Below are 15,687 nucleotides of genomic sequence, written 5' to 3'. Positions count from 1 at the left end.
ACGAAAATTTCGTATTATCCACGGAGATTTAAGTCTCTGACAGAGAGCACAAGTACATTGCTTCTATACTAAAATTTCAGTAGGCAAATTTGGATCATCAGTAATTGACTAGGGTACCTCTCTCCTCATCCCATATTTTTTTAAAGTTTGGGGAGTTTGAGCCCCATGTTGGGTATACAGAGATTACTTAAAAACAACAAAAAAAGTTTGGGGCTGTAAGGTGATACTAATTTCCTCTAATAATGTCTCATTAGGGCCACTAACTTAGTCACTACTTGACCAGAATGGTTGGCATGGGTGAGTTTGGTTCACAGAAAGTGCCCCAGACTTGAGGACTGTTAAACAATGGTTTGAATCCCAACCCAGACCACTGCTGTGACCAGGGCTAAGCGCTGAAACCATACAGGTTGTCTTGCAAAACGGGGAGTACAACCGCCGACTGTTGCCACCGCCAGGACGATATGAGATTCAGCACGAAAGCACAATTCCGGGCACACGATGTTAATTTAACAATTTAATACATTTGTTTCTTCATCCAAACGTCTCAGCTAATCTTAAACGTCCATACGCCCTCCGAATAGGCCAGTAATTTAGCACAAGAGGCCTGCCTGGGAGATGGGGTTGTGGAGGACCGTCCAACCAGTGCCACAGCCTGGGGGCGAATGAGCTCCCCATCACCGGAATGGGTGCCATCAGGCTCGTCGCGGCCCAGGAACCCGGATGCGGGCGTCGCCGAGGCCATATTGCCCACATTTCGCCCGCTGGGGAAAGGGGAGGGGCGGGAGCCAAGGGAGGGCAGCGCTGCACACCGCTTGGAGTCGTCGCGAATCCGGCCCCCGCGGCGCGCCGCAGAACCACGTGCCCGAAGGGGGACGTGGGTGGAAACGTGCACAAAATGGCGGAGCTCCACGCCTGGGCCGGACGGAGCTCAATTGCGGGGAGGCTCTCGTCGGACTCTCCGGCCAGCTTCCGGACTTTCGGAACCGGAAATGGGTCCTAATCGCGATCCCAGGCAGGAGTGGGCGGGGCTGCTCTCCCGGAAGTGCCTCAGGTCTTGGCCGGGCGCAAGATCCCGCGGCGGCCGTGGCTCCCTAGCAGTGCGCGGTGGAGGGAGGGAACCCGGAAGTTGGCCGCCCGGGAGGGCGGTCCCGGGAGGGCGGTGATCCCAAGGTGGCTAGGGAGGGAGAGCTGCAGGACCCGTACTGTTGCCCCTCTCAGAGAGGGAAGCTGGTTTGGCCAGCCCGCGAGTGGAAGCGCTGTTCTCCAGTCCCAAAGGGAAGGGTGGGATGGACGGGCCCCTAACTCCCAGAGAGTCCGCAAAATTTATTGCAGAGAATAGTCGGGATGTGTTCATCGACGGCGGAGGCGTGCGGAGGGTGGCCGAGCTCCTGCTCGCTAAGGTCTCGGGCCCCGAGCTGGACCTGGGGGGCTGGAAGGCACTTCACGAGCTGAATCCCAGGGCCGCTGACGAGGCCGCAGTCAACTGGGTGTTCGTGACAGACACGCTCAACTTCTCTTTCTGGTCGGAGCACGAAGAGCACAAATGTCTGGTGGGCTATAGGGGGAAAACGTACAGCGGGTACTGGTCCCTGTGCGCCGCGGTCAACAGAGCCCTCGACGAAGGTTGGTGCCCCTTCTCCAGGTCAGACCCCACAAACAGTGAGGCTTGGGTTTACCGGGAGGGTCCCGAGGAAGGAGTCGGGAAATGGCATATGTTAATAAGGCGAGCTTGAAGTTCTTCATTGCTTCAAGTAGCAGCTCTTACCTGCTTAAAATACAAATGTGGGAAGAGGCTGGAGTTAAGACCTTAGTGAGAAATGATGCTAATACTTATCATCATGGCAGCCAAGCAGACAAGATTTCTAAAGAATGCCACTTTGATGACATCTGAAGAACAAAGGGACAAATAAAACACATTTTATGCAGTCAAAATATATTTGATGTAATATAACAATTGCTAGAAACGGATGAGTAAGTACAGACGAGTCAATAGAAAATGAAGGGTATGCTTCTGATCTTGGAATTCTTCATCCCCTTTTAGTGCATTCCTGTAACACTCATTTGCTTTCTTATGTTGTAAAAGCAAGGGTCTGATGAATCTAAAAGTATGACATTGTTCTTTTTTCCCTAAGGGATACCTATAACCAGTGCCTCCTACTATGCCACAGTGACCCTGGATCAGGTTCAGCATATATTCCGTTCTGACACGGACGTTCCGATGCCTTTGATCGAAGAGAGGCATCGGATTCTTAATGAAACCGGGAAAATTCTGCTTGAGAAGTTTGAAGGCTCTTTTCTTAATTGTGTCCGAAAAAGTGAAAAAAGTGCACAGAAGTTAATGCACCTGGTAGTTGAAAGCTTTCCTTCTTACAGAGATGTGACTCAGTTTGAGGTGAGCTGCTTCTGCTGGGGATTTAGAATTAATGGTCTTCTCGTAGTTGACTTTTTTACTTCCGGAATTCCTTTTGAGAATAAAAACTTAAGGTTTGAAGATCCTTCCTTGTGGACAAGGAACAGTAACAAGATTGTTAAGTAGGGTTTCAAAGACGTTACTTTTCTTAGTTTTCTATTTAATGTGTTTCCTTTATTCTTTATTCTTTGTCCTTTTAAAATGTTTCAAACCTACAAAACACTGAACCTTCAATATGATGCAACTCAGGGACATTGAGGTCCTTGAACAACTTCAAAATATTTACTTCATTGGATGAAAATCAGAATGTGTTTCTAAATTCTCTCTAATAAGTATTTTTTGAGGCTTTAACGTGTGTATATATTTATACACACACACTGTGTTTTGTTTTTCACACATGGAATACTTGAACAGTGTTATTTTCTTTTTCTTTAAACAGATGTACTTATAATGTGGTAAACATTTGGTGTACCTTCCCACTGTATAACTGGGTTCTGTTTTTATAAAATTCTTTTAGAATTCGTTATTGTGTATTTTAACTGTGACAAAAAATTGAAAGCAACTTCAGAGGAATCACATAATATAAATCTATTGAATAAGTACATGGATGCTTAAATCATATTGAAATTTTTAACGTGCCCTTTTGAAATCACAATGCAACAACTAAGAGAAATTACCAGTAATATTGTTTAAATCGCTTTTTATGATTTACAAGGTGTTTGCAAGCACACTCTCATTAGATCCACGGAAGAGCTTTGTGGGGCCTAAGGACAAGGATTATTATTGTCCTGTTTGCAGACCAGGAACCAAAGTCTAGAGAGAAAGGTTAACTGGTGTATCATGCGTCATTTAGTCAGGAAATAAATAGCTAGCTTTTCAATTCTGTAAAGTGAGAGAGGCCCGATTTTGTATATGGTTATATATTTTTTTATTTTTAAAATATTAGCAATAAATGCAGTAAAAAGATGACAAAAACAAAACAAAACAAAACCAGTGATTACAACGAGAAAGAACTGAAGGGGGTGAGAACTATCTTGAGGGAACCTGGGCTAGAACCTACCAGATGGAGAGAACAGCTTATGGAAAGGTCCTGGAGTGGGAATGTGTCTGTCATGTCCACATGGCTCCCCTTCCCATAGTCTCCATCCCTGGGAGATGGAGCAGTCAAATTCTTCATTGCCTACTTGGACTCCTGACTCTGGAATGCCAATTTCTTTAGTAAGTTGCTCTATTATATCAATGCCAGGATAAGGGTTGTTTGTAAATACCTCGATGAGGGTGTGTAGTTGTGAGAAAGTATAGCTGGAACAGCACCATCTGTCTTCTCCACTTTCAATCTCCTCTTCAGAGTGATCTTGATCTTGGCTTGATTCTAAGTCCTTATCTGTGTTTTTTCTGGCACTGGTGCCTAGCTCTTCAATTCTGAAACCAAATCTGGATTCTAGACTCATCAGTGTTGACTTCTAAAGCAAGTCTTTGATGGCGTAACCTGGGTAAGGATTTTGGTCAGATGCCTTAATGGGGATTTTCAGTTGATCTGTGAATTTGGTGTGTCTGTGTCTCTTGATTCATTGCTATGGTCTTTTTTGGAAAGGTCTCTTAGGCCATGTTGGAACAGAGTTCTGAAATCTAAGGATCAGAAGATTCTTTTCTTTTATCTTTTAAATGTTTTATTCATTTGAGAGAGAGAGAGCGAGCATGAGCATGGGAGAGAAGCAGAGGGAAAAACAGATCCCCCGCTGAGCAGGGAGCCTAATGTGGGGCTCTGTCCAGGACCTGGAGATCATGACTTGAACCAAAGGCAGATGCTTAACCATCTGAGCCACCCAGGGACCCCTGTTAAGATTCTTTTAATTGCGGGGCGCTTGGGTGGCTCAGTGGGTTAAAGCCTCTGCCTTCGGCTCAGGTCATGATCCCAGAGTCCTGGGATCGAGCCCCACTTTGGGCTCTCTGCTCAGCAGGGAGCCTGCTCTCCGCCCCCCCACCTGCCTCTCTGCCTACTTGTGATCTCTCTCTGTCAAATAAATAAATAAAATCTTAAAAAAAAAAAAAGATTCTTTTAATTGGAAGTGACAGACACAAAATTAGAAAAACCTTAAGCAAAATGAAGAATTTTGGGGATAGGAACATCTAGGATCAAGGACTCAGTGCCATCAAGATTCAGTGTCTCCTTGTCTCCTCTTTGTTTCTGTTGGCTCTGTATTTCTCGTCACTGCAGACTAGCTTTCTCCATGAAGTAGAAGCTTTCTTCATGAATTTTGCATCTTATTGCTTCAGCCACTGTGGGGGGGTTGCGGGGAGAGAGGCAGACATCCTCTCAGGTACCGTTCTAAAATTCCTGGCCGATTCCAATCATCTGGGTGGGGCAGAGGCAGTTCCTAGAAAAGAGGCCCTAGGCCACTGCCAAATTTCATTTTGTTCTGATTAACTGTTTTGCTAATGCAGAGGTTACTTTGAAATTTATCTTTGTTTTATTTTGTTTTTAAGATTTTATTTATTAGAGAGTACGTGAGATGGGGTGGGGTGGGGGCTGGAGAGTATGAACAGGGGGAGTGGCTGAGGGAGAAGCCGACTCCCCATTGAGCAGGGAGCCTGATGTGGGGCTCCATCCCAGGAATCAGGACCTGAGCCGAAGGCAGATGCTGAACCCACTGAGCCACCCAGATGCCTCTATCTTTGTCTTTAAAGTACGTCATTTCAGCCTTTTTTAAGGAAATTCTGGATTACGTTCCTTGGTTCATCATTCAGGCCGTCTAAGTGTATTAGTGTATGAAAGAATCAGATTGTCATTCATGTGGCTAAGAATCCATGTATTCCAGAATCAACATTGGTTATAGCAGAAGAAGGGCTGAGAGTAAATTTAGGATGACTTCAGGATGGAATAAATTCATGACGCCGTGTGGTTTGTTTGCTTAGAAGTAGTCCAGAGTTTTTGTTTTTGTGGAATAAAGAACAAACTTCTTTTGTAGATGATAATACCAATTTAGTAAGCAGTTTGCTGAGTTTCTGTTTTATTATAGCACAGTGCTTTTGATTTGCTTTGTTGAAAAATTCAATTTTTTTTTAAAGATTTTATTTATTTATTTGACAGAGAGAGAGATCACAAGTAGGCAGGGAGGCAGGCAGAGAAAAGGGAGCAGGCTCCCTACTGAGCAGAGAGCTCGATGCGGGGCTTGATCCCGGGACCCTGAGATCATGACCTGAGCCGAAGGCAGAGGCTTAACCCACTGAGCCACCCAGGCGTCCCTCAATTTTTTTTTTTAAGATTTTATTTATTTGAGAGAGAGAGAGAGCGCAAGCCGTAGGAGCAGCAGAGGGAGAGAGAGAAGCAGGCTTTCCACTGAGAGGGAACCCGATGTGGGAAAAAGAAAATCTTTTTTTTTTTTTTTTTTTTTTTTTAAGATTTTCTTTCTTTATTTGACAGAGAGAGATCACAAGTAGGCAGAGAGAGAGGGGGAAGCAGGCTCCCCACTGAGCAGAGAGCCCGATATGGGGCTCGATCCCAGGACTCTGGGATCATGACCTGAGCCGAAGGCAGAGGTTTAACCCACTGAGCCACCCAGGCGCCCCTAAATAAAGAAAATCTTAAAAAAAAAAAAAAAAGGAAAATCCCCAAAATGTAACAAAAATCATACTTAAGGATTCTGACACTTTCTTAAAGGAATATTATATTTTTTTCACTTATTTTTTCAAAAGATTATCATTAGTGTTAGACAAAAGCGAGATAGTTCCTGTGATTCCTAAACATCCTAACATAGCACTGACCACATAGTGGGTGCTTTGTTAGTCAATTTACAGTTATCTTTGCATACTCATTTAAAATATATGTAAATAATGAAGGGTGGCCTGGCTAGTTTATTCTGTACAGCATGTGACTCATAATCTTGGGGTTGTAAATTCAAGCCCCATGTTGGGTGTAGAGATTGCTTAAATATAAAATATTTTTAAATGAAATAAAATATACATAAATTACTTTGGCAATTAACTCCAAATCAAGAGGAATTCTGAGCCTTTTAGGACTGTTTTTGAAGTTGAGAGGTGTTAAAATCAAGTGTATATTTTTTGGTTTTGTTTTTGTTTTAAGATTTCTTTACTTAAATCTTTAAGATTTAAGAAAAAGCATGAAGCAGGATAGGGGCAGACAGAGAGGCGACAAGCAGACTCCCCTCTGTACAGGGAGCCCCACCTAGGGATTGATTCCAGGACCCCGAGATCATGACCTGAGTCAAAACCAAGAGTCAGATGCTTAACTGACTGAGCCACCCAGGTGCCCCATTAAAAAATAATAATAACTCTCTCACAGCACAATTTTTTTTCATAGTATCATTTTTAATGACTTCACAGTATTCCACTATATGGATGTACAGTCCCATAATTATTTGCCCAACTATTTTATTGCAGTAATTATGTTTGATATAGTTTTATTTTTTAAATTGAATTTTATGTCATGTTTTCAGTTTTATGTGATAATAAGCAATACTGCACAATCGTTTAATACTTGTAATTATTTTCTTAGAATGGAATCATAGTAGTGGAATTGCTGAGTCAGAGCATGGCCTGGATTCTCAGGCTTATAATACAGAAAAGTGCTAACGGTTCTCCATAAAGGGAACGAAGATAGTCAGCATCAGCAAAGGAGAGTGCTCTTTTTCCAGCCCCTTCATAACATGGTGATGGTATTGGTTGCTGTATTTTTTAATATTTAACAAGTTGCATAAAATAGTCATAATTGTTTTTTAACATATATTTATTTACTGAGATTATCACCTGTTTTTAAACATTATAAACAAATTGATAAACTTAGAAAATTTTAATTCAGACATATTTTAAATCAGTGATTTCCCAACCTGCTGTACTCCAGAATCAGTCAGAAAGCTTTAAAATTCAGATATATTTCTAAAGCAACTCTGATTTAGAGCATGTAGTAACAATGCAAAAGTCCTAATGAAGAAATCAGCTTCCCTCAGGCTATTGTCTTTACTCTGACATACTGATAAATGTGCATGTATGGTCTTTTTTGCTACTTTATTTTTTTTAAAGATTTTTACTAATTTATTTGCTAGAGAAAGAGCACACATGAGAGAGAGAGCGAGCTAGAGTATAAGCAGGGGGAGCAGCAGGCAGAGGGAGAAGCAGGCTCCCCACTGAGTAAGGAGCCCATGCGGGACTCAATCCCAGGACCCTGGGATCATGACCTGAGTGGAAAGTAACCACTTAACTGACTGAGCCACCCTGGCATCCCCTTTTTTGATATTTTAATCAACATTTTATGTTACTCTTAAGCATTTGTAATTTTTTTAAGATTTTATTTATTTATTTGACAGAGAGAGAGGCAGTGAGAGAGAGAACTCAAGCAGAGGGAGAGGGAGAAGCAGGCCTCTCACCGAGCAGGGAGCCTGATGCTGGGTTCCATCCCAGGACCCTGGGATCATAACCCGAGCCAAAGGCAGACACTTAACGACTGAGCCATCCAGGTACCCCAAGCATTTGTAATTCTTGACCTTTCTTAATTTGTTCATGATAAATGTGTTGAAGATAATCAACTCATGGTCATGAATTTTTTTTTCATTGCTAATAATTATTTTATAAAAGTACTGTTTTGGGGCACCTGGGTGGCTCAGTCGTTAAGCGTCTCCCTTTGGCTCAGGTCATGATTCCAGGGTCCTGGGATCAAGGCCCTCATCGGGCTCCCTGCACGACAGGGAGCCTGCTTCTCTTTCTCCCACTCCTCTGCTTGTGTTCCCTCTCTTGCTGTCTCTTTCTCTCTCTCTCTCTCTCTCTCTCTCTCTCTGTCAAATAAATAAATACATAAATAAAAACCATTAAAGGTACTCTTTTGAAAATATTTTATTCACCAAGCAATATTATGGGACATGTAGGGAATTGTTATTTTGGAATTTGCTGGTATTTTCAGTGATATCAGTTAATATTTTAGAGATGAAGAATTTGATTACTAAAATCATTTGATTAGTAAAACCATGTCAACTTGTGAAGAAAATGTTTTATAGATGACTTGAATTTATTTTTAGAGTCCTCACTTAAATCTTATTTTTTGTTTTGTGTTTTTCAAGGGTATTATAATCTAATCTTTGTGATATACTGGTTGGCTACCATGGAAACGGTGGTCATGATGTGACAATTTATGTTTTGTTAGATGCTAGCACTGATTTTGTTACATAAGTCTGGTTCCTGTATTTTTCCAGTTTGATCTTTGGATCTTATTAAAAATAGGGGATAATAGCTTCTATGTATTACAGTAACATGATAGAATAATTGTGTTTGATGTACAATTTTATTTTTTATATTAAGTTTTATATCTTATCTTTAATGCACTAGACTTGAATATAAACCTAGTTTATATTGAATATAAATCTAGTTACTAGGTTTATACCAGGAAACTACCATGTAGTTTCCAGTCCAACAATTGCCAGGTTAGCATATTTTGTTAGGTTTGGAACTATAGACTATTCCCAGATGATGTACGGATACTTTTTTTTTTATGGTTTTATTTATGTGAAAGGGAGAGAAAGAGAAAGCGAGCTTGCTGGAGTGGGGGGAGGGGCAGAGGGACTAGCAGACTCCCTGCTGAATATAAAGCCTGAGATCATGACCTGAGGCAAAGTCAGACACTTAAGTTGACTGAGCCACCCAGGCGCCCCTAGGGATACTTAATGGTGATTTTGTTCCTGCCCCCCCACACTCTAATTTATAGACATTACATCATGTCAGAAAATGAGCCTGTGTGTTTACTCTTGAAAACAAGATACTGAATTTCTTAAAGGTGGTCTTACGCAATTTACTTCGTAAAAGTAGTTCTGGATTGATTGCAATAGGTATATCTTAAGGTTAGGCATTATTAGGTTATTTCTCATTAGGACAGAGTATCATTGGAGTTTTTTAGTAAATAAGGAAACTATGTTATCATTTTAAGGAATTTTCACATGGAACCTTTCCTTGAGGGATTTAATTTCATTTTTTATTTAATTACTTATGTCATTTACTTATTAAAACATTCTCCAGGGTGGTCAGGATAAATTTGGGGAGCCAGTAATACTGATGATTCTCTTTTAGCAGACAAACAGCTATAAACAATGATTTGAGATTATTACCTTTGGGATTAGGATTAGATTGTAACTATCCTGTCTTTCCATAGTTTATGCTGATCTGCATTCATAGTTTTGTAGAGAGTTTTTGAGTTAAATTATACCCACTATCCTATAATGCCTGGTTAAATTTGCTGCTTCGTTGTATAAATATAATTAAAGTTTATTTTGTTATGTGGGTTTACATATGGATTTTGACCATTTCCAAAAAGGTAAAGTTGATCAATTCTGGCTATTGACCAGTTATGTCTTCATCTCTGGAATATGTTTATCATATTATCTGAATGGCAGCAGTTAAGAATTGAATATTGTGATTCTCTTTAGAAATGAATTTAAGAATTTTTGTTTTCTTCTTTATATTCTTCTGTATTTTATATAGTTAACATGAATTATCTTGCAGTCAGAAAAATTTAAGAAGCTTTCTAAAGAAATACTGCCCAGTCATTAAAAAGAATAAGCAGGTGGGTTATAATGACACAGGAATATATATATGAGGTAATGTCATTAAAAAAGAATACCACATTTGTGAAGAATTACCACAATTGTATTTGATGTGCCTTAAAAAATACAGGAAGTAAATTTGGAGTGAAAAAGATAATTTAATATTTATTAGACTCCCTTTTTTTTTTCTATAAAAGGTCCATAAATTCTTACCAACACTAAAATTATTGCACCCTTGAGAAATGTTTTCAATGTGTGCCCTTTTTTTATAGCATACATAAAAGCTAGCAGATACCTAGGTGACATTTATGTTCTCTTCACTCATCAGGGGAAAAGAATTTCTTTTTACAAACGGGCCCAAATCCTCGTAGCGGATACGTGGAGTGTGTTAGAGGGGAAAGGAGACGGCTGCTTTAAAGACATCTCCAGTATCACCATGTTTGCCGACTATAGATTACCTCAGGTTCTTGTTCACCTGGGAGCCCTGAAGTACTCCAAGGAACTATTGGAAAAGCTACTCAAAGGTTTGCCAGCTTAATTAAGACATTCTTTGTAATACTATGAATTGTGGTTGAGTCTCTGTCTGGTTTCTTTCACATAAGTTCTCCTTTCCTTAAAAAAAAAAAAAGCACTGTTTATTGTTAAAAGCACATGTAAAGAAAAATGCAGGGGCAATTGAAATAAGAGAAAATTGCTTTAAAAAAAAAAAAGAAAATTGCTTTTTGTTGTTGTTTACACTGTAGAATATAGGAAATTACACTATTTGGTCATTATAGTTTCAGAACCTCATAATAAAATGAAACCGAAGTTTTTGTTATCTGAAGGTGTGTGATGGATGCTAGGTCCTTCTGATGTAGTGTTTGAAGAGTATTAATTAAGCAGTGAAGAGCACACTACCCTATGAAGTAAAAGGTGGCCTGAGAGATGAGTAACATGCAGTGGGTTTCAAGTCAGGAGGCTCCAAGGTCTGCCACTGGGTTACCTTGCATGAGTCACTTGCTTTTCTTTTTTTTTCTTTTTTTAGGAGTTTATTTATTTATTTGACAGACAGAGATCACAAGTAGGCAGAGAGGCAGGCAGAGAGAGAGGAGGAAGCAGGCTCCCTGCTGAGCAGAGAGCCCGATGTGGGGCTCAATCCCAGAACATGACCTGAGCCAAACACAGATGCTTAACTAATTGAGCCACCCAGGTGCCCCAAAGCAAGTAGTTTTTATGACTGAATAACTTTCTCTTGTGAAATAGGTTTCAATCACCCAAAATAAGAATAACACAGAATATGAAGATACCATTAGCTGTGGTTGCTTCTAACTCGTTTTTATGCTGCCTTGGGCAATCCATTTTGTCCCTCTGCTTCTTCATTTGAAAAATAACAAGTTGTCCTATGTTGTAATGCTCATGTGGTAGATCATTAATTGTTGGATACCTTAAACATTTAAGCATTCCGGGCTTCTTTCCCATGTAGCCACGTGCAGCTGATCTTTTTTTGGCCCGTGTATACACTGCTTGTTCCTACCCGTAAACATTCCCTTTCCTGGTTTCCCTCACCCCAACTTTTTATTTTCCATTTCAAATCCTACACATCCACAAGGCCTTAGCTCAGATGCTACCTCCCCCACATAGCTTTTCGCAGCTTTTCATGATTTGTGCATCTTCTCCTTCTGAATGTTTGTAGCACACAGTTGTCTCTGCTACTGTGAGGAAAACCCTGCTGAGAAGGGATCATGCACCATAGCTGTACAAAGTGGTTTGCATTTTCTTTTCTTTCTTTTTTGTTTTTTCAAGATTTTATTTATTTGACACACAGAGAGAGAGATCACAAGTAGGCAGAGAAGCAGGCAGAGAGAGCAGGGAGGCAGGCTCCCTACTGAGCAGAGAGCCTGATGTGGGACTCCATTCCAGGACCCTGAGATCATGACCTGATCCGAAGGCAGAGGCTTAATCAACTGAGCCACCGAGGTGCCCCTGGTCTGCATTTTCTTCTGCCATCTATTACAACTGCAGAGGCCCTTGTCTAGCTGTCTAGCTGTAGCCGTTGTGACTGCTTCTGTTATGTCCAGAGTGTGAACTCATTGCTTTGCTTCTTAGTTTATTTAAGCAAAGTTGGACTTTTTTCAAAAAGTGCTTCACTGGCAAACTAGAGGAGAAACAAAAACTGTAAATGTAAAGTAGTATACACAAGTATAGCACACTGGGTTTTGAAAACTATCTTAAGTGGGATCTAGAACCAGGTAGCTTGACTAGATGAGATAGAACCTTCCTTAACTGGCCTTCGGTGATACATCTTTCAAATTTGACGATGGGCTGCACTTAGGTGTATTTTTCCCTCTCTTCTCTTCTGAATTATCTCCAGGCCAGCCCTTGGAAGACCTACCCAGATTTCTATCCATTTTATCTTTTTTTTTTTTTGGAGTTGGGGAGTAAATACAGTCTTCTCACTTTATTTTAGTATGAATTCAGATGTTTTTTCTGTCCATTTTATCTTTAACCCATCTTCACCAAAGGCGTATTTTTTAGCCAATTATATATACTGCCCAACCAGTTTGGCTAAATTTAGATTCTTCACTGGGATTCTAGGACTGACACCAACCATGGTATTGAAGGCCCACCCTAATCCAGTATGACCTTATCTTACCTTGATTACATCTGCAAAGATCCTAGTTACAAGTAAGGCCACGGTGCACCTGTACCAGGAGTTAGGACTTGAATATGACTTCTTGGAGGACACAGTATAATACTACAGTTACTTATTGGATGGAGGGGACGTAAGTAATGCTATTTAAGATCCCAGCATCTGGCTGTGGCGTTCACTTACTCTGTCTCCTTGATCCTATAGGCAGCTGAGTTGATGAGCCCAGTTCTAGTCTCAGTGGCAAAGTGCAGCCAGTGCCCATCTTGCAGGATCAGCTCACCCTGGAGGTGGGCACCGAAGACATCAGGGCCTGTGGAGCTCACAGCTACATACTCAGGGAGGGCTTGATTGGAGGATCCTGAATCCAAAGAATAATCGGGGTCTTCCTTGCTCAGGTGAACAACTTTGATTTCCTAGGTTCTCCTTGGTGCACTTAGGATGTACCTAAGACGATGTTCAGTTTTTTCAAGTGAGAAAAGAAGGTATTCCTTCTTTGGCCCCCTTGACGTCCTCCAAGTTTTGCAATGTTTTTTTTCCTGGCATCACATCCAGTTTTAAAATCCTTTAGAAGTGGTTTAAATGACCCCAAATCAGGTCTGTGTAGATTTTATTTCATTAATGTACTTCTTGCTCTGTTTTTTTTCCTTGCTTGCAGGAGAAATGCTCTCATATGGAGATAGGCAAGAGGTAGAAATCAGAGGGTGCTCGCTTTGGTGTGTTGAGCTGATCCGGGATTGTCTTCTGGAGCTGATTGAAAAAAAGGGTGAAAAAACTAGCGGAGAGATCAATTCTGTTCTTCTGGATTATTACTTGTGGGACTATGCCCGTGACCACAGAGAAGATATGAAGGGAATTCCCTTTCATCACACGCGCTGCATCTATTATTGACCCCAAGTGCAAACGGATCCAAAGAAAACTTGCATTTTTGTATCACATAATCATTTGTACAGTTTTGCTTTGATATTAAGAGAAGGTAATAGGCGTGAGAACAACAATAAATGTGATTACCCAGTCTCACTTAAAAAATGTTTCCTGACCTGTTACTCTGCATTCCCAACTTTTGTCTGCTTGTTGAGTTTTGATCACATTTTCCCTTTCTGTGGGCACATGACAGGAATAATGAAGGAACTGTAATGCTTTCTTTAAATCTCACATCTCTTAAAATTAATCATGCCTTATAATGTGATTAGTCATCAGTGATAATATTTCATCCATTCAATTGGTATCTTTTCTTAAGGTGTACCAGTTTCTTATATACCTTAATCCTTTGATATGCGGGGTAGGGTCTTTGCTGTATGAAAGCTGCGGCTTTTGTACAAATCAATCTTGACAGCTTATTTTAAGCTTCTCATTGGTATTGACAATGGTTTTTGTACATAGTGATTGTCAGTTTAGGAAAGCTATCTAATATTCCTTTTTTTTTTCTTCAGTGTAACTATATTGAAATTGAATAAAGGTTTTAAAATTTTTTCTTAAACCTGGATTGGATTTTTTCATTAAAATAGAATTTACCACATCTAATTTTAAAAGGCTTACAGTGAGGGGCTCCTGGGTGGCTCAGTGGGTTAAAGCCTCTGCATTCGGCTCGGGTCATGATCCCAGGGTCCTTTGATCGAGCCCCACGTCCAGCTCTCTGCTCAACAGGGAGCCTGCTTTCCCCTCTCTCTCTCTCTATCTGCCTCTCTGCCTACTTGGGATCTCTGTCTGTCAAATAAATAAATAAAATCTTTAAAAAAAAAAAAAAGGCTTACAGTGAGGGGTGCCTGGGTGGCTCAGTCGGTTAAGCATCCTAACTCTTGATCTCAGCTCAGGTCTGGATCTCAGTGTTGTGAGTTTATACCCTGCTGTTGGGCCCCACACTGAGCATAGAGCCTACTTTAAAAAAAACAAGGTTTAACCAAATTTCATTATTTGCTTTATGTTGTCAAAATTTCGTTACCTACCAAGCACTCATTTCCCACCGTCGCCTCCACCTTCCTTCTAACATAATCTTGATTTTTGTTAGCTACCAACCTTGTCAGCTCGCTGTGACTGTGTGTGAATGAGAAAGGCATCATTTCCCCAAGCACTTTACTGCCATCTGCTGAAAATTTATCATACTAACCTTACAAATGACAATGACTAATAGTGAACACATCTGGCCCTGTACCCACTCCTCCGCTCCCCCCACCACCCATGTGCACTGTACAACTAGCACCACCATAAGTAGCTTTGTCTTTATCCCTCCTGCATAGGACTCAGGGAAGGTGATCCCATCTTCATCTCAAAAGGCAGACTGACTCAATATGAAAGGTTTATTGATGATAATTCTATCCTTCTGCCTGTGATTACTTTAGTAAGGGGTACGTATATAATCTCCTGGCCAATGACATTGGAGGGGAAGTCTGCGGGGGAAGCTTCTGGGAAAAGGTTTCTTCATTTTGAAGAAAGAGATAGAAGAGAAGGTTCCACTTCCTCTGAGCAGTGTTCAGTCTGAACGGGATGCCCGAAGCTGTAGGTAGCCCTTGTGTGGAACCAGAGCCCAGCTGCACCTGCTCTGAGGGCACCTGTCCCAGCTATGGACCTCATTCCTGAGCTGATAAACACATTGCCTGATTGCCACCATTTTCAATGAGTCTTCTGTAACTTGTAGTAGAAAGTATCAAAACTAATAATTTGCAGTTTAACCTGCTCTCAGGGGTGTCCTTCTGCCACCTTCTTGCCCCTCTCCCTCTCGCTACTCCCGTCCCCTTTCTTCCCTTTCCTCTTTTTTTTCTCTTCCTCCTCTCACTTCTCCCTCTTCTCCTCTCCCCTTTGTCTCCTTCTTCCTTCAGGCCCAGCCAGCCCTGGGCTTCCTGTTTTCCTAATCCATCATAGAAGACAGGGAAGGCAGTCCAGTGGTGCTCTTTTGTGTCCAAGACATAGCTGTCTTTTCTTTTGTGCCACTGAGCATAGCTTGGACTCATGACCCACAATGATGTTCTAATCTGGACAGCAGGGCTGAAGAAGCAATGACGCTGAAGAGGGCAGGGGTTCCTAGGAAGGTTCCAGCAGCTACCACATGTGTTTTTGCTTTCAGCACTGACTAGAACTTAGTCACATGACCACAACTCATGACCTCCAGG

At 41.2% G+C, this 15,687-nt stretch overlaps 1 protein-coding gene across 1 annotated transcript; it reads left to right on the top strand.

Annotated features, from left to right (window-relative positions):
- Positions 1–897: 897 nt before the first annotated feature.
- LOC111153562 (chromosome unknown C9orf64 homolog) lies at positions 898–14,011 on the top strand. Its single transcript, XM_022512660.1, has 4 exons — positions 898–1,623; positions 2,133–2,392; positions 10,283–10,478; positions 13,239–14,011. The coding sequence occupies exons 1-4, from the start codon at positions 1,287–1,289 to the stop codon at positions 13,469–13,471; spliced, it is 1,026 nt and encodes a 341-aa protein (XP_022368368.1). The 5' UTR covers positions 898–1,286; the 3' UTR covers positions 13,472–14,011.
- Positions 14,012–15,687: the final 1,676 nt, after the last annotated feature.

This window comes from Enhydra lutris, unplaced genomic scaffold (genome assembly GCF_002288905.1).
Source record: "Enhydra lutris kenyoni isolate GAN:26980312 unplaced genomic scaffold, ASM228890v2 scaffoldscaffold33, whole genome shotgun sequence".
Lineage (NCBI taxonomy): Eukaryota > Metazoa > Chordata > Mammalia > Carnivora > Mustelidae > Enhydra > Enhydra lutris.
Note: the sequence above shows the minus strand (reverse complement) of the source record. Positions and strands in the feature narration are given on the sequence as shown.

Excerpts from the sequence above, each read along its gene's own strand:
- LOC111153562 (XM_022512660.1), top strand. The coding sequence starts at position 1,287 with ATGGACGGGCCCCTAACTCCCAGAGAGTCCGCAAAATTTATTGCAGAG. Across the intron at positions 2,393-10,282 it reads GAGATGTGACTCAGTTTGAG|GGGAAAAGAATTTCTTTTTA; the intron begins GTGAGCTGCTTC and ends TTCACTCATCAG. Across the intron at positions 10,479-13,238 it reads ATTGGAAAAGCTACTCAAAG|GAGAAATGCTCTCATATGGA; the intron begins GTTTGCCAGCTT and ends CCTTGCTTGCAG.